Here is a 25036-nt window from a genome sequence, read left to right as displayed (position 1 = left end):
CTCACCTTCATGCAAAGTGTTGTGGGACTCTGGCACAAACTACCGAGACATGGCGTTGAAGCAGAAACCTTGAGAACCTTTAAGAAGAATCTGGAGGAGATATTGGGACAGCTTCGCTAGTAGCTAAACAAACAAGCTTAATGGACTGAATGTTCTTACAAGTAGAGAGAGACAACAACCGCCTCGGCTTACATGGCTTCTCGGGCTTTTGACTGAGAGGCGTCCTTTCTCCACAACAGGCTCATTCCACTACACTCACCAACGGGAGTCTCCATGAATGTATGGGACGTCTGGACTTATTTTTACAGAAACAAGAGGGCCACACAGAACATTTGAGGCTCTTCTTCACACACACACACACACACAAGTGTAAAGCCTCCTACCTCACGCAGTTTGAAGGTCACCCACTCCTTGATTTTTGCAGCTTTTTCTTCAATCACTCGGGCCTCGTGTGCTCTCTGCTGGTTCTAGAGACAGAAGAATGCAGTCACTGTCAGAGTCATCCCACCTTTCATTTTTATTCTCAGACCCCAGAAGAAGCAGCGATGAATTGCAGCATCTGCTAATCTAACAATATGACAACCTGAACTACTAACTATGAAGAAGGTCAGAATTGATGATGATGATGGCAAACGCCGACCCCTTGTAACATCCATTCCTTCATCATGTATACTGAACTCCAGGAGATCCAAAAGGGCTGTACTCCCGCCAGGAGTAACGTGTGGGAGAATGTCACCATAAAAACACAGAATGGGTCATTCTGACCAGCACAGCACGGCCATCTATCAACTGCAAAATAAAGCCAAGTGCAGATGAGGCCTGCCAAGGAGCCTTTATGAAGCGTTGTTCTTTCACAGTCGCTAATCCTCACTGATGTAAACCTAATATAAATGGGCATTTTAAACATTTGTTTTATGAATGGTTGGTTAAGGCTGAAGCGATTATTGCTGCAATGCGGTGCATAGTGCGGCACTCCAGGGAGGTGGCTATGAAGAGTGATGCCATGCAAAGTGTGGCACGGTCAGGTGTTCACTGGGGACCCTCCACCTTATTGGTTTAAAGCGATCGCGACTTCACAGGGGAGATTATGGCTTTAACATGATCCATAAAGTAGCGCACAAGGAATATATTTACTCTCTATATATAAAATCCTAAGCCTAAAAGTGAAACGATTCTGTGCTACGATTTTATGTCACTTTTTATGTCATGTTTTTTGTCATGCTTTAAATCGGACTTATTTTGAAATCTACATATACAGTAAATGTTTGGAATCATTCTCTTCAGAATTTATCGAACTTTAATGTGATGTTGTTAGATTTTCAGATTCTTATTCCATTTTTAAAATTATAAACTAAAAAAGATCAAGAACTCACGTCACACAAGACGAGACTTTGTGCCAAGAGATTTAACCACGCCAGGGGACGGAAATAAAAGACAAATGTTTGAAGTGCCACGCAAGATGCAAATTACATAGCACGGCAGCAGCAACCCAGCAGCTGATCGAGCAAAGAGGAGGTAAAAAAAAAAACTGTCTTTGTTTCCTATTGTATTACCGTTTAAGAGGGGGGCTTCGGAGGAGCAACCGCATCTCCTTGGGGTGCATTCAGCCCCCCGCTTCACAATGTGAGTGGCAGTGTAGCACAGGACGGGGGGTGGGGTGGTATTGGCAAGTGAAGCGAGTACAAATATTAAAATATATATGTATATATACAGTATATATCTATATATATATATATATATATATATATACACAATATATATATATATATATATTGTGAACGCTGGCCCCGGCACAGACAGACGGACAACATTTTTGTACCCAACACACTGTTTATTTACACTATTTACACAAATATAAAAGTCACGTGCACTCACACAACCCCAGTGCCCCTGGCACTGAATCCCCCAAAGTCCAGGGCCCACAGTCTGTGCCTTGCTTCCTAGCCACCTCCTGTCCTCTCTCCAGCTCCGTCAACACTGCCTCCCGACTTCCACCGCTGACTGGAGGGAGGCGGCTCCTTTTATGGAAACCCGGATGGGCTCCAGCTGCTTCCGGCACTTAACGGTGGCCACACCCTGTGTGGCGGAAGTGCCGCTGCGACCGAAGCCGTCCGTGTCTCCACGGTCGCCTTTCCCCGGGATAAACCGGCATCGGGGCGCCGCCTGGCGGTGACCACGGGCCCCTACAGAGTAGGGCTTCCATGCCCTCGACCCGTGGCTCCCAACAGAACCAGGACGGACTCCCCCTCGCGGTCTGGAGGAGGCACAAGCCCCGGCCGGGGACCACAATATATATATATATATTTTTTTTATATATATTTATAATTCTTGGATTTTTGTTTATCATTGGCTGAGCTTTCAAAGTAGCAACTTTCTTTTAATATCTGACATGCCTTATGGAAACAGTAGGATTTCAGCAGGGACATTAAGTATATTGGATTAACAGAAAATATGCAACATGCATCATAACAAAATTAGACAGGTGCATAAATGTGGGCACCCAACAGAGATATGACATCAGTACTCAGTTGAGCCTCCTTTTGCAAATCTAACAGCCTGTAGACGCTGTCCTCCTATAGCCTTTGATGAGTGTCTGGATTCTGGATGAAGGTATTGTTGACCATTCTTCCATACAGAATCTCTCCAGTTCAGTTAAATTTGAAGGCTGTCGAGCATGGACAGCCTGCTTCAAGTCATCCCATAGATTTTTGATTTTTACAAAGGGAAATATTGCTTTGATGCACCACATGGCACAGCACACCGTGGAAGTAGTGAGGAAGAGTCTGTAAAGGTGCATTTGGCAGTTCTTGGGGGGGTCCTCCACCTTATTCCTTTGAAGTGATCAGGACTTTACAAGGGACATTATTGCTTCGATGTGGCGCATGGCGTGGCACACCAGGGAGACGGGTATGAAGGGTGATGTGGTGCAAAGTGCAGCACTCTATCTTCACCTTTTACAATTCAAAGTCCAAACTACTAATATATTTGTAAGATGGAGCCAAGTCAACCAATCAGCGCAATTCATTACCAGTCCCTACCCATGACAGTTCCTGGGTGAACTAGAACTACATACCCTGGAATAGGAGCATTAAAAAACAAGGCCTGCAGTTAGAATGTTACAAACATTCCAGACTTCCTAAAAAGTTCCTGATAAAAGGTCCCTGCAGTGGAAAAGAGTCTATTGTGATAACCTTCTTGAGAGAATGTCACCAAGGTGCTGCATTATATAATGGATTTCTTTATAAAGTAATTCACTGATTTGATCAGAAAGATAAGCATCAGAGAGGTAAATAATTACTGAAATGTTCTAGAATAGTTCAGGAAACTTGGTTCCCAGTGTACAAAGCCTAGTGACTCTCAAATCCAAATTTGATTTCATTTTTGGTAAATATACATAAAACATGATTGTTTGTGTCACCATAGTAAATGCTAATAATACACTTTGTTTTCTAATTGACAGCTTTTGCTATCCGTGTTTTAGGATTAGAGGTCAGGGACTGATTGAGTTTGAAGCCAGTGACCTTCAGGACATCACCAATCTCTCTAAAGAGTATTGAAGTGTAGCTGCTACTCCTTTTAGGGGCTGATTGCCCCATCTGCTTCAGCTTCAGATACCCTGGATGTCGTTCTACTGTAGATCTAGTATCTTGGTTCCAACACTGTGGAAGCAAAGGTTAAGTTATATATTATTTGCTCACTGATGCCATTAATGCCGCCATATAAATATTATATTTGACATACATGATTCTCGAGCTGCAGCTCCAGCTTCTGGATCATCTCGTCCTTCTCTCTCGCCTGGCTGGACAGCTCCTGGTACCTTCGGTAGAGCGCATTCTCCGACTCACTTGGATGGACGTTAGCAGACTTCAGCTTTTCTTCCATAACCTGTAGCTGAAAGAGAAAAGACAAAATGTAAAGCCAAAAAGCAATGGGCGATACAAATGTTTGCATGGTTCCTCCAACTTCATTTCCACTACTACATATTATACACTCACCTAAAGGATTATTAGAAACACCACACTAATACGGTGTGTGACCCCCTTTCGCCTTCAGAACTGCCTTAATTCTACGTGGCATTGATTCAACAAGGTGCTGAAAGCATTCTTTAGAAATGTTGGCCCATATTGATAGGATAGCATCTTGCAGTTGATGGAGATTTGTGATATGCACATCCAGGGCACGAAGCTCCCGTCCCACCACATCCCAAAGATGCTCTATTGGGTTGAGATCTGGTGACTGTGGGGGCCATTTTAGTACAGTGAACTCATTGTCATGTTCAAGAAACCAATTTGAAATGATTCGAGCTTTGTGACATGGTGCATTATCCTGCTGGAAGTAGCCATCAGAAGATGGGTACATAGTGGTCATGAAGGGATGGACATGGTCAGAAACAATGCTCAGGTAGCCCGTGGCATTTAAACGATGCCCAATTGGCACTAAGGGGCCTAAAGTGTGCCAAGAAAACATCCCCCACACCATTACACCACCACCACCAGTCTGCACAGTGGTAACAAGGCATGATGGATCCATGTTCTCATTCTGTTTACGCCAAATTCTGACTCTACCATTTGAATGTCTCAACAAAAATCGAGACTCATCAGACCAGGCAACATTTTTCCAGTCTTCAACTGTTGAATTTTGGTGAGCTCCTGCAAATTGTAGCCTCTTTTTCCTATTTGTAGTGGAGATGAGTGGTGCCCGGTGGGGTCTTCTGCTGTTGTAGCCCATCCACCTCAAGGTTGTGCGTGTTGTGGCTTCACAAATGCTTTGCTGCATACCTCGGTTGTAACGAGTGGTTATTTCAGTCAAAGTTGCTCTTCTATCAGCTTGAATCGGTCGGCCCGTTCTCCTCTGACCTCTAGCATCAACAAGGCATTTTCGCCCACAGGACTGCTGCCGCATACTGGATGTTTTTCTCTTTTCACACCATTCTTTGTAAACCCTAGAAATGGTTGTGCGTGAAAATCCCAGTAACTGAGCAGATTGTGAAATACTCAGACCGGCCCGTCTGGCACCAACAACCATGCCACGCTCAAAATTGCTTAAATCACCTTTCTTTCCCATTCTGACATTCAGTTTTCAGAGTTCAGGAGATTGTCTTGACCAGGACCACACCCCTAAATGCACTGAAGCAACTGCCATGTGATTGGTTGATTAGATAATTGCATTAATGAGAAATTGAACAGGTGTTCCTAATAATCCTTTAGGTGAATGTAGTGCTTTATAGTGCTTGGGTTGTCCTCCTACAGAGGGCCATCTTAACAGCATTATAGGCCTCCTGGGAAAGCAGTGCACTGGGGCCCCTACCTACACAACCACTCAGCAAGTCACAACATAAATAGATTGGCATGGGGCCCCTATGCTCGTGGGGCCCCCGGGCAACTGCCCAGCATGCCTAGCATGCCCATGCATTAAGACGCCCTGCTCCTACATACCAAAGACATGTGTGTTAAGATGGTTGTCCATTCCAATCTGGCCCTGTGTGAGTTGGCCCTACAGTGGTGCCTCTTCCAGGGTCGGTTCCTACCTTGAGCCCAAAGCTGATAGGATGGGCTCTTGGTCTTTGTAATGATTTGCTATGTTATGTGGATAATCTTGGAGATTCTTCTCACTCCAATATCTTACGCCCGTTTCAAACAGGCCCTCTTGACTCACCGTGTCCTCTTTTCTTAAGTTTAACCAACCCATTCTCTAGGGAAGCACTAGTGGATGAGTGAACCCCGCTGAATTCCCTTCAACTTGAGTTCAGCACAGTGGGGAAGATGTTCAGATACTTTGACCATCTCAAAGAAATGCATCAAAGTTAATGGGGGCAGGAGGAACTAAGCAAGTTGTGAGTGAACTGTAATGGTGCAGTGAACTTTTAAGCAACCCTAATGGCTTCGGGTAGGTCTGTCAACTATGCTGGACCGATTATTGTGGCCAAAACTGTGACTGAGCTGTGAGGCAGCAGTACTAACCACTCACTGAGATAAAATTAATAGAATTACAGTGGTGTGAAAAACTATTTGCCCCCTTCCTGATTTCTTGTTCTTTTGCATGTTTGTCACACAAAATGTTTCTGATCATCAAACACATTTAACCGTTAGTCAAATATAACACAAGTAAACACAAAATGCAGTTTTTAAATGATGGTTTTTATTATTTAGGTAGAAAAAAATCCAAAATTACATGGCCCTGTGTGAAAAAGTAATTGCCCCTGAACCTAATAACTGGTTGGGCCACCCTTAGCAGCAATAACTGCAATCAAGCGTTTGCGATAACTTGCAATGAGTCTTTTATGTCGCTCTGGAGGAATTTTGGCCCACTCATCTTTGCAGAATTGTTGTAATTCAGCTTTATTTGAGGGTTTTCTAGCATGAACCGCCTTTTTAAGGTCATGCCATAGCATCTCAATTGGATTCAGGTCAGGACTTTGACTAGGCCACTCCAAAGTCTTCATTTTGTTTTTCTTCAGCCATTCAGAGGTGGATTTGCTGGTGTGTTTTGGGTCATTGTCCTGTTGCAGCACCCAAGATCGCTTTAGCTTGAGTTGACGAGCAGATGGCCGGACATTCTCCTTCAGGATTTTTTGATAGACAGTAGAATTCATGGTTCCATCTATCACAGCAAGCCTTCCAGGTACTGAAGCAGCAAAACAACCCCAGACCATCACACCACCACCACCATATTTTACTGTTGGTATGATGTTCTTTTTCTGAAATGCTGTGTTCCTTTTACGCCAGATGTAACGGGACATTTGCCTTCCAAAAAGTTCAACTTTTGTCTCATCAGTCCACAAGGTATTTTCCCAAAAGTCTTGGCAATCATTGAGATGTTTCTTAGCAAAATTGAGACGAGCCCTAATGTTCTTTTTGCTTAACAGTGGTTTGCGTCTTGGAAATCTGCCATGCAGGCCGTTTTGCCCAGTCTCTTTCTTATGGTGGAGTCGTGAACACTGACCTTAATTGAGGCAAGTGAGGCCTGCAGTTCTTTAGACGTTGTCCTGGGGTCTTTGTGACCTCTCGGATGAGTCGTCTCAGCGCTCTTGGGGTAATTTTGGTCGGCCGGCCACTCCTGGGAAGGTTCACCACTGCTCCATGTTTTTGCTATTTGTGGATAATGGCTCTCACTGTTGTTTTTTTTTTTGTTTCAAAAGTATAGCACATCACTCTTATTTAACGTAAAGTTTAAAAGAAGATCGCCTCTTGATATGTCCACATGTGTTAGAAAAGAACAAAAAAACATTTCATAGGGTGGACTTCTGTAAAGGTTGTCAAGGTCAGGGTCCCAACAGCACTGTGTTTGGGTGGCATCTTGGATGAGACACCAGGTGGGAAACGTCCTGGCAGGGATGCCAAACAGAGGGTTCTTAATTGTACAGTAATCTTCTTGGGAAGCTCTTCCATGAATTAATGTCTGGAGAGTGGGATACATGGAATCAATGTGGCAGATTCCCCATGCCAACAGACCGCAGCAGCTAGAAATGGCTGCACATGTCCAGCCTGTTGCGCTGCCTAATCCTTTAAGGATAAATGGACTGATTAAATTGGCAGTGAGCTATGGGAACACCAGGGGGCGCTCTGGGAAGGTAACCACATGGGTGTTAGAGGGTAAGATCTGGCCCGAGGTGACCCCATTAACACCACTGAGCTGATTGGTAGAGGAGTATCGGTAAAGGTGTACTTGGCCAGTGGTTACAGAAGAAGGAATGGAAAATTCAAGAACTTACAGGACGTCAAGTCGGTCAGTCACCCCCATGGGGCTTTTGCGGGACACTCTCGTGTGTGTGGGTACGTCCAGAGAGGCTCTAATTTTTGTTATTAATTACACCTCCTTGTGTTTTGACTCCCCTTTGGATGTTCATATTCTTGTTAAAATAAACCCCCTTCTTTACTTACCTTCTTGGTTATCTCCATGTTCAGGGACCACTCTGCAGCATCCCTGACAGACCATAAATGAAAGCAGGGCACCAAACCAGTCAATATCTGTGAACCCACTGGTAAAGACGTTTGAAGCCAGGAGCTCTCCGTCTTTCCTCAAGTGTGTCTCGTCCACATTGATGCCACCTGCGCCTGAATGGCGGGCCAAATGGCTCTCTGGTTTTAGACCCTCTGAAAAGTTGCATCACATAAAACACTCCCAGAAAATGTCCATTCTTCCCATGGTAGATGAGCTAGACTGCCAGTAGAGGGACTTACCTGTTTCTCAGCTTGCTCTGCCCGCTGGTCTGCCTCCATCACTCGCTGCTCGAGCTCCTGCATCTGCGGAGAAGGTAAAAAAAAAAGTGCATCAATTAAGAGGAAAAAACCGACTAACTGAGTCGCCCTTTCCTTGGTGTCCTTGCCCTCCCATTCTTCGATGCCACCTGAATCTGTTCTCCCGTAATCCAATGGCACCTGAACCCGCTTAACCATCTGCTCATTTCATTTCCTGTGCCTGCTCAGAGTCTCATGAAGCTGGAGCTTGTCCTGGCAGCAACAGACACAGAAATCATCTCCAAAGCAAATGCCAGTCCATTCACCCTAATGATTAACGCCATTCATTGGGGACCTATTTAGAGTCACGCGTCAACCTAACTACATACAGTGCCCTCCATAGTGCTAGGAAAAAGGACACGTTTCTCCTTGATTTAGTGCCAAACACCACAGTTTATAATTTCAAACCATATAAATCAGAATGATTTAAGTGAACATTGCAAACTTTCCTTTAAGGGGATTTGTTCCATGTCAGCACTTTTTCTACACGGTCCCTGCATTTCAGGCCACCATAATATTTGGCAGACAGCAATGGCAGTTTTTTATATTTAGGACATTGTCACAGATCCCTTGCATGTAATGACTGCTTGAAGTCTGCGATTCATGGACATCAGTAGATGTGGAGGATCTTCTCTGGTGATGCTCTGCCAAGCCTCTAATGCAGCCATGCTTCCGTTAGGTCAGATTATCTCGAGGCACAACGTGAGCTACCACAGCTATGCTGATGACACGCAGCTGTATTTATCAATAGCACCTGATGACCCCGACTCTGTTGTTTCACTAACACAATGTGTTGCTTATGTTTCTAAATGGATGAATAGTCATTTTCTCCAGCTAAATAAAGAGAAAACAGAAATTTTAGTGATTGACAATAATGGATGTAATGAGGTTATTAGAAATAAACTTGATGCATTAGGATTAAAAGTCAAGACGGAAGTAAAAAACTTAGGGGTAACTGTTGACTGTAACCTGAATTTTAAATTGCATATTAATCAGATCACTAGGACAGCATTTTTTCACTTAAGAAACATAGCAAAAGTTAGACCTCTTATATCAGTGAAAGATGCTGAGAAATTAGTTCACGCATTTGTTTTCAGTCGACTAGATTACTGTAACGCACTCCTCTCAGGTCTACCCAAAGAAGACATAAATCATTTGCAATGAGTGCAGAATGGAGCTGCTAGAATCTTAACTAGGAAAAGAAAATCCGAACACATTTCTCCAGTTTTGATGTCACTACACTGGTTACCTGTGTCATTCAGGATTGACTTTAAAATACTGCTTATGGTTTATAAAGCCTTAAATAATCTGCTCCATCTTATATATCTGAATGTCTGACACCTTATATTCCAAATCGTAACCTTTGATCCTCAAATGAGGGTCTGCTTAGAATTCCAAGAGCTAAACTTAAAAGAAGTGGTGAGGCTGGCGACCTTCTGCTGCTCTGCACCTCAATTCTGGAATAGCCTGCCAAGAGGAATTCGCCAGGCTAATACAGTGGAGCAGTTTAAAAAACTGCTGAAAACACATGACTTTAACATGGCCTTCTCATAGCTTCATCTTAGTTTAATCCCGAAACTCTGGATATTCAATTAATTATCATAACTATTCATGATGGCTCTAAAATCCGTACTGACCCCTACTCTCTCTTCTTTTCCCGGTTTTCTGTGGTGGCGATCTGCGCCACCACCTCCTAATCAAAGCACCGTGATGTCCTACATTGATGGATTAAAGGTCCAAAGTCTACATGACCATCATCATTAAGTCCTTCCATGAGAACCCTGAATACAAAGATGACTTATCATTTATGTTAGGTAGAATGCCCAGAGGGGCTGGGTGGTCTCATGGCCTTGGAGCCCCTGCAGATTTTATTTTTTCTCTCCAGCCGTCTGGAGTTTTTTTTGTTTGTTTTTTCTGTCCTCCCTGGCCATCGGACCTTACTCTTATTCTATGTTAATTAGTGTTGTCTTATTCTAATTCTTACTTTGTCTTATATTTCTCTTTTCTTTTTCATGTAAAGCACTTTGAGCTACATTATTTGTATGAAAATGTGCTATAGAAATAAATGTTGTTGTTGTTGTTGTTCAGCTCCTGCTTGTTTCAGGGGATTGTCCCCCTTAAGTTTACTCTTCAGCATTTGGATATAGATCAGGTGACTGGCTTGGCCATTCAAGAATTTCCCATTTTTTTTATTTGTGACAAACTCCTGTATTGCCTTTGGGATCATGTTGTAGGATGAAGGGCTGTCCATTGAGTTTGGAGACATTTACTGGAACTTGAAGAGATCAGATGTTTCCACACACCTTACACTACCATCAGCACTGCCATCGTCAATGAAGAGAAGTATGCCAGGACCTGTGGCAGCCATACATGCCCAAGACATAACACCCCCAGCACCACCATGTTTAACAGATGAGGTGGTCTGCTTTGGATCTCCTTTCCATCTCCACACTTGCCATCACTCTGATGAGGTTTATCTTTGTCTTTTCCCAGAATTCCGCAGGCTCTTTGTAGTCCTTTCTCACAAACTATTATCTGGATCTGGTCCTCCTGTTTTAGTGGTTCACACCTTGTAATGTGGTCTCTGTATTTCTGTTCATGATGTTTTTTGCAGACAGTGGTCTCTGACATGTCCACATCGGCCCCCTTAAGACGGTGTATGATTTGGGTCTTTTTTCTTTGCCAAGGTGAGGATTTCTTGCGTCATCAGCAGTGGAGGTCTTTCTTGGCCTGCCAGCCCCTTTACTGCGCTCACCAGTGCATTCTTTACTTCTTAATGATATTCCAGTGGGGTGTGGGCTACTCTCCCAGCAGACAGTTGAGCCAGTGCCCACCATAAAAAGCGGCTTTAAATGATCGTCTATCAAACCTTCATTGGAAACTAACAAATGTACACCTAAGACATGATGCATGTTTATGTAGTCAATGGTGAAAATTAAGAATTTAATTCACCTTGCCCGTATTGTCTTTGCATTTAATAAGCTTTGTACTTATATAAATAGCCTGCAAATGAAATATTATTCATAAGAAGATTTCATGTTTTCCAGAATTTTCTAGAAATGGTATTTGAGTGCAAAGCAGCACTGAACTAAAAGCCAGGTACCTGTGCCCACTCTTATCCCCCCTTCCCATCAACAGGGCAAGGATTATAAATGTAGGCAAAGCTCCTCAGACTTCAGTTAAGCCTACCCAGTGGTCTCTCTAAATAAACACGCAGCCCCCCTTCTGTTTCACATGCAACTTTCCTTCACTTTCCTAAATCCCCTTATTCTTAAACAGCATGGGAGACACCGTCCAATCAGGAGCAAGGTAAGAACCCACCCAAGGCAGAATGGCAGCCTATCAAAGGGTACACAAATGCATAAATCCACAATTCTTTTATCATGCAAGACTAATAATAAGGATATTTCAGCACTATTTACCACTTTATATAGCGCCTTTCAAATTATTATATAGCTTAGAGTGCCGAACAGATGACCAAACAACGAGCTGTCAATAAAGTGTGCAAAGACTGACACTGTTCTGCAGCTTTAAATTTGAAGGGGCTTCCCTGGCCACCCTCCAGCATTTACTAGGGTCTCATGCTGTAGAGACCCACCTCACCAAAAAAAAAAAATATATGACAGCAGGAGTTATTTTCAGCTTTCTCTACTGATTTAGTAAGATGGAGGGTCTTCTGTTCAACCAGTTGTGTGATAGAGCCTCTGCATTCCTGCATAACCTCGCTCAGGTCATCTGTGAAAGCGAGCTAAGCCAGCAGAGAAGGGGGATGGGGGAGGTGGGGGGGCACAGCAGTCTGGGATATGCAAAGAGACGTCCCAGGAGAAGGCAGTCAGCAGGAGGGCCAGCCTGACAGTGCTGTCTGGGTAATGGCCTTCAAAGGTGCACTGTGAGGTGGAGCAGGGAAAGGGTCGAGCTCCCACTACAAGAGTCTGCTGCCTTGGGGGTGGGCTAGTGACAAGTGCAGGGTGTACCCCCTCATATACTGTATGAAATGAACAAATAGATAAAAAAAACACGTAACAAGTCTACCATATAAATACAAACGCAAACAAATATATAACTACAAAAAACAAGTATTATTTACTTAAGAAATCAATTATTTAATTAGCTCACAAATTACTAGACAAAGATATAAAGGGATATGCATAAGCAAGCTCATTATTTAACTATCAAACTAATTGAATAATTAATTAGAAAATAAATTACAAAATATAAATATAACTAATTAATTACTTACTGAACCAAAAAATACACTAATGAATAAAACTAGATAGATAGATAGATAGATAGATAGATAGATAGATAGATAGATAGATAGATAGATGTGAAAGGCACTATATAATAGATAGATAGATAGATAGATAGATAGATAGATAGATAGATAGATAGATAGATAGATAGATAGATAGATAGATATGAAAGGCACTATATAATAGATAGATAGATAGATAGATAGATAGATAGATAGATAGATAGATAGATGTGAAAGGCACTATATAATAGATAGATAGATAGATAGATAGATAGATAGATAGATAGATAGATAGATAGATAGATAGATAGATAGATATGAAAGGCACTATATAATAGATAGATAGATAGATAGATAGATAGATAGATAGATAGATAGATAGATAGATAGATGTGAAAGGCACTATATAATAGATAGATAGATAGATAGATAGATAGATAGATAGATAGATAGATATGAAAGGCACTATATAATAGATAGATAGATAGATAGATAGATAGATAGATAGATAGATGTGAAAGGCACTATATAATAGATAGATAGATAGATAGATAGATAGATAGATAGATAGATAGATAGATAGATAGATAGATAGATAGATAGATAGATAGATAGATAGATAGATAGATAACACAGGTAAGAGATAGGCCACAACTCACAGAAGAGAATCTATGACTGCTTGGATAGAAATGAACATCAGCCATCCAATAAATAAGGCACCCAGTCTACTGAAGGGAGGCAAAAGTAGCGAATCTCAGGGCAGGAGATCCTACAATGCCAGTCAAGGGGGTCTCAATGTCCCTTCATCTGGCCAGCACAGCTCAAAGCTCTTAGTCAGCATGGTGTAGTCAAGATGGCACTCTGAAATGCAACACACAACAGTGTCTTCTGTGAAAGACACCACAGGACATAGCAAAAGTCTATGGTTTACTCCAGTCCAGAATACAAAGTTCAAAAGGGGTAAAAGTTAATTTAGCTCAATAAAAGAAGGGATGAGCCAACGGTGACTGCAAGGTATTGAAGGAAGAGAAGGTTCTGTAGCCCCATAGGATCTTCCTCTTTAAAGGTTTAGTGGTTGGTGGGTGGACTTCTCCTTCTTGCCCTCCATTAAACTGTTCTGCTCAACTCCTAGTCTCTCTCATTATTTTTGCCAGTAACTTCTAACCCCAATTTCAGACTTGGTTAGTCACTGGAAGGGAATGGCTTTTAAAGCCCCACACCTGGGTTTGATCCCCTTTCAGTGTGGAAGATGCTCCAAAAAATCCCATGGCATCTCTGTGAAACACTGAACCTTTAAACCCAATGATCCTTCTTGATAACTGCCCTTTATAACAGGCAGCTGCCAACAGCCAATCTCTTTGGTGCCATCTTCCATCCAGCTAAAATCAGCTGCAATCCCCCAAAGCTTCTCTCTTAGTCAGGTGCTTTACATGGCATTGCCAGTCTATTCTCATACTGGATGTGTAATGGTTCAATGGCTCTCCACTTGCCATGGTGGGGTCTTCCTACATCAGATGGTTCCTTCCATCCCCATGCCACTATAATGTCCCTTTGGTGTTTTTTTTTTTTTGTCTTTGTTTTTTTTTATTTTGGGACAAATTCCATTTATAGACTGACACAGTGACATATCAAATGGCAACCTCCAACTTCTGTGGAAGCCTGCTGTACTGAAATGTAGTTTTCCATTTGGCAAGAGTGGCCGAGCATCATAAATTCAGCTAAAACTGCACTCGTAATGAAAGCCACCAAACTGTTTTATTTATTTCATGTGCAGCTGGATACATCTGGCGCTACTCGAAGCCAACATGGGGTGTATTCCTGTGGTAATGAAAAAACATAAAACCTCTGACTAGCTGGCACTCTGTACACACCCCGTCAAAACGCAGCTCTGCCTAGATGGCAACATCCTCAAGTATCTTGTCCTGATTTTTATTTATGTGTCTATATATTTATTATTGGAAGGGGGACCCACAGCTGTCACCATTTTCAATCAAAAATCAAAGTGGGGAAAAAAAGTGAAAATGTGCGATTATTGGGAAATATATAGTTCAACTGGGCATTACAGGCATCAACTGGTGCCACAAGCCATTGAACTCAAACCAGGAACAGAGCATTTCAAAGCCCTCAGACATCATTTTTCAATCTCAAAAGATGACCTTAGACAACAGATTTGGATCAGCATACAGGTATAAGGGTAATAACGGCATTCATATGCTATTGAAAGAATTCAAAACACAACTTCTCAGTGGGTGATTTCACATAAATACTACCAAGAAGCAGGCAGACCACACAAAGGTAACTATTATGCCAAATGCCACAGAGTATCTTACATAAATGTAGTGTATGTAAGACACATGCATGCGCTTGGGGAGCAACCTAAAGGCTTAGGTGATTGTGATTTACCGCCGAGAAGTGAGGGGGCACTGTCTAATAACGTTCTCTCTTCTCCTTCCCATTCTGCAGAAAAGAAGATTAACACCTCTCCGACTCTGATATCACTTCCGGGCTGAGACCATCTGGATCCTCCTCTTCCTCCCAGAACCCAACAAAAGAGGAAACAATGCCATCTTGGGTAGACTGTCTGAACTTAATGAAGTCTCCATCTCACGCTTTAACACGTGTTTTATTTTACACCCTTTATCTTGTACACACGCACACACACACACACATATATTATATATATATATATAATTTTTTGTCTTATTCATGTGCATGGGAGTCAGCTAAAGAGTTCAAAAAAGAATAATTATACGTCGGACCAGGGGATGGCAGAGTGCATTTATACTCTCTCTTTTTCTTCTCCAGACTAAATATGTTCCACCTGGGCTTGATGACATCACTTCTGGCTCTGGGCCCAATAACATCAATTCCGGTTCCTGCCCGGACGAAATCACTTCCAGTCCTTGCCCAGACAACATCACATCTGGTTACGGTCCAGATGACATAATTTCCCCTGTCTGGCTTTAAAACGGCCATGTTTTTGTCTACCTATCAGTTCTGTTATGGACTGATGTCCGTAAAGACTTGAAGAACCAACTGTGACAGCCAATTTCAAGTATATGGGTGGCTTCCCCTAACTCTTTTTCTGTGTAGTCTTAGTCCTTTCACAATATATATATATATATATATATCCTTTCACAATATATATATATATATATATATATATATATATATATATATACTGTATATATATACATACAGTGTATATATATATATATATACTAGCAGAATACCCGCGCTTCACAGCGGAGAAGTAGTGTGTTAAAGAAGTTATGAAAAAGAAAAGGAAAATTTTTAAAAATAACATAACTTGATTGTTAATGTAATTGTTTTGTCATTGATATGAGTGTTGTTGTCATATCTATCTATATATATATCTATATATATATATATATAGCAAATGCCCGCGCTTGGCAGCGAAGAAGTAAAAAGAGACGGAAACATTTTAATAATAAAGTAACATGATTGACAATGTAATTGTTTTGTCATTGTCATGAGTGTTGCTGGCATATATATATATATTGCAAAATACCCGCGCGGAGAAGTAGTGTGTTAAAGAAGCAATGAAAAGAAAAGGAAACATTTTGAAAATAACGTAACCTGATTGTCAATGTAATTGTTTTGTCACTGTTGTGAGTGATGAGTGTTGTTGTCATATATATATATATATATATATATATATATATATATATATATATATATATATATTTACACACACACATAAACATATATATATACATATCTATACATATACACATATATACATACATATATATCTAAATATATACACACACATATACATACATAAACACACATATATACACACAAATACATATATATATATATATATATACATACATACACACACACATATATAAACATATATATACATATACATACATACATATCTACATATATACACACACAGCTATTTCGTATCAGTGCAATACGCTGTTTGTTAAAACGGTTGACTCCCGCTCTTATGTGCAATAACAAATCAAATCATTCAGTTGTCTTTGCTCAGATGTCATTTTAGAGCTGGACGCCTGGCATCTTTTTTTGGCCACAAGTTCGCTTCTGTTTGCTGTGAGGTTCTGTGTTGTGGAGATTCTCAGGATGGATTGCAGGTGCTCATCAGTGAGGCGACTCCTGTGTGCTGTTTTGTTAGTCTTTATCACTGAGAAGAGCTTCTCACACAGATATGTGCTACCAAACATGCACAAGGTTCGAGCCGCATGTAGACGGACTTTTTTTGTTCTTCAAAGTCACCAAAGCGCCGTGCAAACTCAGTGCGCAATAACTCTAGCTTCGCAATAACTTGCAGCATCATAAGGTAGACTTGATTAACGTGGTAAGTGTTCGGCAAGGCAGCTGAAGCGCTGCATTATGGGATCTGTAGTTTATTGTGTTACCAGCGCTTCATATACCCGGCTTTAATAACAATAATACAGTATATAAAATGATCTCGGGCCGGATATAATTACGCCGGGCGGATGTGGCCCGCGGCCCTTGAGTTTGACACATATGGACTAAATAGAACTTGAAAAGATATATTTTTTCAAATGTGATCGCAATTCAGATAGAGTTGACGCACTACAGCCTGCATGCCTCAATGAGTCATCCTCCCTCGCTCTTACTTTTTACCGCTCATCTAATGAATACACTGAGTATGGCTTTACCAAAACAATCATTGATGGCTAATAAAGTATCCATTATTCGAGTATGTAGAGCGGGATATATATATATATACATATATATATATATACCCGCGTCGCAGAGAGAAGTAGTGTGTTAAAAAGGTAGAAAAAGAAAAGGGAACATTTTAAAAATAACGTAACATGACTGTCAATATACAGTATTTGTTTTGTGAGTGTTACTGAGTGTTGCTGTCATCAAGGATTTGATTATCATTATTTCTTTCAATCAGGTTCGTATTTGTAGGATGTGTTGTGTTCAAGTTACATTCCGTGTTTGTCAATCGTTGTAAAGATGACAGGTTTCATTCATCGATTCGCTTCTTACTGCATCAATAAACAGCTCGTCTTCTTCTTTATCTGAGACCTGACACACTGCATGCACGGGTTTTTTTACACTGTCTTCCTTTAGCGGACATTGACTTTTTCCACCATGTGCTTTGTTTCCACAGTAGCTGCATTTATGAATATGCTTATCAGACGCTTCATATTTTTTGCTGCCTTTTCAATTGTGTAATTCGGTTTTGTTCAGCTCTTTGGAACTGTTGCTTTTATCTGTGCACTGCGTCAGTTCACGTGAGCCACTCGGTGTACTTGCATCGAAGTTTCCCAGCTGTGCTGGTGCCATCTCGTGCTATGTCCATGGCTTTATTTAATGTTACCTTAGTCCTGGCACTTAAAACTTTCTCTCGCAGTTTCGCTGAGTTTGTGCCAAACACCACCCTGACCATCTCATCTTCCTCTGCATAAGCACAGTCCTTCACCCGTGAATATTTACCCGTGGCAGTTTGCTATTGGATTGCCGCTGACGGACGGCCTTATATGGGCAGGCACTAAATTACAAACGCCAGCGGCAGCCTGTCTATGAACTTAATTTAAAGTGTAGGTTTACATCGTGCTTTGTTTCTGAAGTAGCAGAACTCATGAATATGGTAGTATATGTCACTCGCTCGCTTCTTATTGTTTCGCTGCCTTCTCAATTATATAATGCATGTTTTCTTAAGCGCTTTTTGGAGGTCTTCCTGATTTTCTATGTACTGCGTGATTACGTGGGAGGCGTGATGATGTCACACGAAACTCCGCCCCCACGGCGTTGAAGCTCATCTCCATTACAGTAAATGGAGAAAAACTGCTTCCAGTTATGACCATTACGCGTAGAATTTCGATATAAAACCTGCCCAACTTTTGTAAGGAAGCTGTAAGGAATGAACCTGCCAAATTTCAGCCTTCCACCCACACGGGAAGTTGGAGAATTAGTGATGAGTCAGTGAGTGAGTCAGTGAGTGAGGGCTTTGCCTTTTATTAGTATATATATATCTATACTAATAAAAGGCAAAGCCCTCACTCATTCACTCACTCACTCACTCACTCACTCACTCACTCACTCACTCACTCATCACTAATTCTCCAACTTCCCGTGTAGGTAGAAGGCTGAAACTTGGCAGGCTCATTCCTTACAGCTTACTTACAAAAGTCGGGCAGGTTTCATTTCGAAATTCTACGCGTAATGGTCATAACTGGAAGCTATTTTTTCATCCATATACTATAATAGACGTCTGCTCTCGATGGCGTGGGAGGCGGAGTTACGCCTCCCACGTAATTTAGTGCCTGCCCATATAAGGCCGTCTGTCAGCGGCAATCCAATAGAAACACTGCCACTAAATATTCACGGGTGAAGGACTGTGCTTATACAGACGAAGATGAGATGGTCAGGGTGGTGTTTGGCACAAATTCAGCGAAACTGAAAGAGAAACTTTAAGTGCCGGGTCTTAGCTAACATTAAATACAGCTGTGGACATCGCGCTAGATGGCACAAGCACAGCTGGGAACCTTCGATGCATGTACACCGAGCGGCTCCTGTGAATTGACGAAGTGCACAGACAAAAAGCAACAGTTCCAAAGAGCGCTGGACAAAAACCGAATTACACAATTGAGAAGGCAGCAAAAAAATATGAAGCGTGTGACACATACAAACATATTCATAAGTGCAGCTACTGCGGAAACAAAGCACACGGTGGAAAAAGTCAATGTCCCGCTAAAGGAAGACAGTGTAAAAAACCTGTGCATGCAGTGTGTCAGGTCTCAGATAAAGAAGAAGACGAGCTGTTTATTGATGCAGTAAGAAACGAATCGATGAATGAAACCTGTCATCTTTACAACGATTGACAAACACGGAATGTAACTTGAACACAACACATCCTACAAATACGAACCTGATTGAAAGAAATAATGACAATCAAATCCTTGATGACAGCAACACTCATAACACTCACAAAACAATTTCTGTATATTGACAATCATGTTATGTTATTACTCTCAAATAGACAAACCACACGCCATGGCACAATGGAAAAGGCTTCGCCTCTAGCGCTGACGACCGAGGATCGATTCACGAGAGGGGGTGCACCGAGTATGTACGCCTGATGACCCCAAAATTAGGGCAAAATATGTGTCGCGTACTCTTTGCATTATTTCACAGTAAAACTATTTCAATATATATATATACATACATATATATACACACACATACATATATATCAGCGCTTCCCGATTCATTTTAGCCTCGCATCCCCTTGGTTTGAGACGTATGAAAAAATATGCGGTTAACGCAGAAAGACAGATCACCAATTGAAGCTTTATGAATAATGGATACTTTATTCGCCATCAATGATTCTTTTGGTAAAGCCATACTCAGTGTAATCATTAGATGAACGGTAAAAAAGTAAGAGCGAGGGGAGGATGACTTATTGAGGCACGCAGGCGAAACCACAATAGCACGCTGGCTCGATGTAGTGCGCGTCAACTCGATCTGAATTTGTGCGATCACATTCGAAAAAATTTATCTTTTCAAGTTCTATTTAGTCTACACAAATATCTTTGGTTGGAGTGTAAGGCGAATTTACTCTTTACATTTCTATAGTGAAGAAAAATGTATGCAATGATGCCTACATTTAACTTACATTCCTACCAAATGTATTTCTGTCGACTAAATAAAAATTCCTTCTATTTAAAATTTAAATAGAACTTGAACAGATACGATAGTTCATAATATCCACGCAGACTTGCATGCAAGAGCGGGAGTCATCCGTTTTAACAAGCAGCGTATTGCACTGATATGAAATAGCCTGCCCATTTAATTATTTAGGAATGGATAAATAAATTAAGACTTTGTACAAATAATGTTTTTAATTTTTCTTTCTTCATGGATTCTGGCACCCCCAGCAACAGTTGTTCGCACCCCAAAGAGTGTATGTGTATGTATGTATATATATATATATATATATATATATATAAAACAGTGACAACACAATTACATTGATTACATTGACAATCGTGTTACGTTATTTTCAAAATGTTTCCTTTTCTTTTTCATTACTTCTTTAACACACTTCTCTCTAAGCGCGGGTATTTTTATATATATATATATATATATATGTGTGTGTATGTATGTATGTATATATGTATGTATGTGTGTAAAAGTGAAATCATTTGAAGATATTTATTTAATACAGACAACAGAGAAATATTATTATTATTTAATAAAGGCAGTTAGAAAAAAAGGGGGCTGTGGAAAGTAGTAACAACAAACTTTGATGACAGTCACTGTATGTTGCAATGCTGATACAGAACTGCACAGTAGCGCGGCTGGAGAGCAAAACAGTAAGAGTGTCACCATCCTCAGCTAACCATAGCAACTGAACAAATTGCAAACAGGCAGCAACCATGAGTTTCCTCATTACATTTGGGTTATTTTCATCAAGAGAATGTGAGAAAAAAAAGTATAATTACTTATAAAGTTACAACTAAGTACCGTAGGAAGGTAGTAAAAATATATTTTTATTACGAAATTTGAAAGTGAACTAAATAAGGGACATTTGGGTGTCCCTGAAAGGTCAGTATGGGACAGGGGACAAAATAATCAAATATGGGACATGTTGCGTATTTAAGGGATGTCTGGCACCCCCAACATATCTAAAAGACAAACTTTTTTCATGTTTTAGTACTAGCGACAACATTTTGACATGAAGTGTATAATGTGTGAAGACAGAAGTCCAAATATCAAATAAGCACTTTCACAAAAAGTACAAGTATAACAGAACAAGTGCGCTTTTATTCAAGAAAATAAATGAAGAAAAAGAAGTTGGATTAGTGTCACAACTTCTTTGGTAGTACAGTGGTAAGAACTGCTGATCCTATTCAAAAAGTTGAGGGTTCGAGGCTCCCTGTGTCCCAAAATAAACGTTTTGAGTAGTGAGCTGCTCTTATTGTTACTATTGTACAATAAAAACATACATTTGATTTGAGTCTGTAACAGCCGGTGTAAATGTATGGTACTTGTAAAGGTTAGCTTTTTTTTTTTTTTGTTATTCAGTTTTATTCTCTCAGTCTTGTTCACTCGCGCCCCGATCTGACACTGCTGTGTTCAAATAAAGACGTGAGACAAAGGTATAACAAAGGTGAACTCCGATGAAAATGAGGGTTCTACATCAGAGAAAGAGAACAGAAGCTCTCCCTGCAAGAAACGTCTACTCACATATAAGAGCAATGCAGTTGCACCAGGTGTAAAGGCGAAAGATTGGATGCAGGATGAGGTATTTTCAAGGGCTTTTACAGCCAAGAAAATTCTACAGGTGGCTGCCCCAAACCTTTTTAAGTGTGTTGAGTCTGTTAATTTCACAATATACAGTATATTTTTAATATATTAAAGGCACCGCATCCGAGTGGCAGCCTTTCCAGCAGCTCCGTATATGACTTTATCTTTTTTACCTTTTTATCTCTATTTTTCTCTATTTCACTGATCACTTCTACCACTTTCTTTTATGTGGAATTGCTCCCCGGACACTTTTTACTATTTTTGTGAATTTCCCCTTGGGATTAATAAAGTATCTATCTATCTATCTATCTATCTATCTATCTATCTATCTATCTATCTATCTATCTATCTATCTATCTATCTATCTATCTATCTATCTATCTAAACCGCAAAAAAATGAATTTACAGTTATAGTTTTAGCACAAAGCAGCAGCATAAGAAAATGTGTAAAGTGTGAAGGAGTCTGAATTCTTCCTGAAGGCACTGTGTGTGCTGGTCTGGCACAAGCAGACCTTTTAAATGACCTTCAACGTTTGTAGCTCTCTAGCAGTAATGGTACACTATTGTTTCTCAGTGGTGAAAAGGGGCATCTTTATAGCCAGCCACTGATCACCTCTACGTCATAACCTAGTGCATAGCCGTAGTGCCCTAAGAAGACTGGCAATGTGTCCTTGAATGGCATTCAGTTTTAGAAGATCTTAAAATGTGCAAACACTTTGCAATGCGGATGCACCCTCCCCCCTTCCCTACCACCATGTCTTCCACCCCCAGTGTTGCAAGATGCCAGGAAGGCTACGAGACAGAAGCATGTCAGCCTGGCATTTGTGAAGCCACACTCCTTCTTGGCCAGGGGGGAAGCTCATGCCGCTAGCGTGTAAATAACTAACCCTGATTAATGCTCAGCACATGTGCTTAATGATTAACTGGAAGCAGAGGGTCCTAATGTGCAGAGGGCAGTGCCAGCTGCCTGACGACCCACCAGAGAGGAGCATCTTAGAGCCAGCTGGCATGAGATACCTAAATTGTTTAAGTATGCGTGTTTGTGTGTGTCTGTGTGCTTGCGTGGGCACAAATTACTCTCCAGGAGGAGGCACATTTTTGAAAAACATCCTCGGTGAAATCAGGAAAAACTTGTATAAAGCTGCAGTACTGTATATCCTTAAGTACTTAAGGCTGCCAGAAGTTGGTTTGGTGTCATCTCACAGTAGTGGGGCTTTATTTATGAGTCACAAGTTCGAAGTGAATGTACAAACTGAATGTGTGCATAATGAGTAAGTTAATCTTTCATGTATATGGCACTGATCACCATCTGCACAATCACACAGCCCATCACAAAGGACAGCAGAGTACAATTCAAACTGGGTGACAGAATATTTCACAGTGTGTTCCAGTGTTCAAATCTTGGCCTGCACTGTTTGGGATTTGTGTGTTCTTCTTGTGTCTCTGTGGGCTTTCCTATGGGTACTTCATCTCAAACATGTGCTTGGTATTTTAATGGGTGACTAGTAAATTGGTCCCGTGTGAGTGAGTGCAGATCTGTGAGTAAGTGAGCCATGACACTGCTGGCATCAAATGAGGATGAATGGCTTGTGACAGATCGTGTCACAGTGATATTAATTGATGCCATATTGGCAAGGAATATGTGCACTTGCCTAGCCTGGGGTTGGGGGGTTGTGCTGTGAGTGGCATGGGGGGACACTAGGCTTCCTGAAGGCTGGGGTGTCTTAGTGGAGAGGCTGCACTGGGCAATTGTCGGCAACTTGTTAAGTTATGTGATCCACAGAACTGTGTGTGTATGCATAAGAGAGCAATCATGGTACTACTTGACAGTGCCAAATGAGGGTGCTGGTGCAGAGCATGTGGTATGACTAGCATCAGGCTTGTGGACTCGGAAGCAATTATTGGTTTATTGGAGTCGGAGTCATGGAGTTGGAATTGGAATCAGAAACAACTACTGGGTTACTGGAGTCAGAAATGGAGTTAGAAGCAGTTATTGGGTTGTCAAATTTGGAGTCGTGGAGTAAGAAGCAATTACTGGGTTACTGGAGTCAGAGTCTGAGTCAGAAGCAGTTATTGAGTTATTGGAGTCGGAGTCATGGAGTGGGAATTGGAATCAGAAACAACTACTGGGTTACTGGAGTCAGAAATGGCGTTGGAAGCAGTTATTGGGTTGTCAAATTTGGAGTCGTGGAGTAAGAAGCAGTTACTGGGTTACTGGAGTCAGAGTCTGAGTCAGAAGCAGTTATTGAGTTATTGGAGTCAGAGTCGTGGGTTGGAGTTGGAATCGGAAGCAATTATTGGGTTACTGGAGTCGGAGTCATGGGGTCATGGAGTCAGAAGCAATAATTGGGTTACTGGAGTCGGAGTCGTGTGGTCAGAGTTGGAGTCAGAAGCAATTATTGGGTTACTAGAGTTGGAGTCATGGGGTCGGAATTGGAGTCAGAAGCAATAATTGGGTTATTGGAGTTGGAGTCGTGGAGTTGGAAGCTATTTTTAGGTTATTGGAGTTGAACTTAAGAGTCATGGATTTGGAGTCTGAAGTAATTATTATGATACTGGAGTAGGAGTCGGAAGCAATAATTGGGTTGCTGGTGTCGGAGTCGTGGGGTCGGAGTTGGAGTCAGAAGCAATTTTTGGGTTACTAGAGTTGGAGTCATGGGGTCGGAAGCAATTATTAGGTTATTGGAGTTGGAGTCATGGATTTGAGTTGGAAGCAATTATTGGGTTACTGGAGTCAGAGTTATGGGGTCGGAGATGGAGTAGCAGGAAATTACTGGGTTACTGGAGTCAGAATCAGAGTTGGAAGCAGTTATTGGTTTACTGGAGTCAGAGCTGATAAACATTTACAGACTCTGGCTCTGACTACATTTTTATTTTTTCTTCTAGACTTTTTCTAAAGAGGCCATATTTTTTATCATGTTGTACATTTGGTCTTTTGCTTAATGTTATTCACTCTTTTTCAGCCACAACAACATCGCTACAGGCTTTACACCCAAAATTTAACAGGTTAGGGTGCTAAAAAAGTAGCCTGATAATTCATGCTGGCAACAATGACAATTTATTTCTTGTACAGCCAAGATCATACAATGAATGCCTCAGTGAGCTGTAACAGGCTTTGGTTTTTGACAAAGCCTTGATGCTCTAAGGAGACAAAAAGAAAAAAAATCCTAAAAAAACCTTGTAGGGGAAAAAAATGAGGCTGGGCCTTCAAGAAGGCAGAGGGAGTGAACCAGTCTTGGGCAAAGCACTTCTACAG

The 25036-nt window shown here is 41.2% G+C and overlaps 1 protein-coding gene across 3 annotated transcripts in view; it reads right to left on the bottom strand.

Moving 5' to 3' along the window:
* Positions 1-25036, bottom strand: part of plekhh1 (pleckstrin homology domain containing, family H (with MyTH4 domain) member 1) — a 158000-nt gene that overhangs the window by 77083 nt on the left and 55881 nt on the right. For all 3 annotated transcript variants that reach the window (XM_039741703.1, XM_039741704.1, XM_039741705.1), the window contains exons 3-5: positions 8181-8243; positions 3742-3891; positions 384-467 (exon numbers count right to left, since the gene is read on the bottom strand). In XM_039741703.1, the coding sequence (XP_039597637.1) occupies positions 384-467; positions 3742-3891; positions 8181-8243 (297 nt within the window). The remainder of the gene's footprint in view (positions 1-383; positions 468-3741; positions 3892-8180; positions 8244-25036) is intronic.

The sequence above is a fragment of the Polypterus senegalus genome, chromosome 18, assembly GCF_016835505.1.
Source record: "Polypterus senegalus isolate Bchr_013 chromosome 18, ASM1683550v1, whole genome shotgun sequence".
NCBI lineage: Eukaryota > Metazoa > Chordata > Cladistia > Polypteriformes > Polypteridae > Polypterus > Polypterus senegalus.
This window is presented reverse-complemented; position numbering and strand designations above follow the sequence as displayed.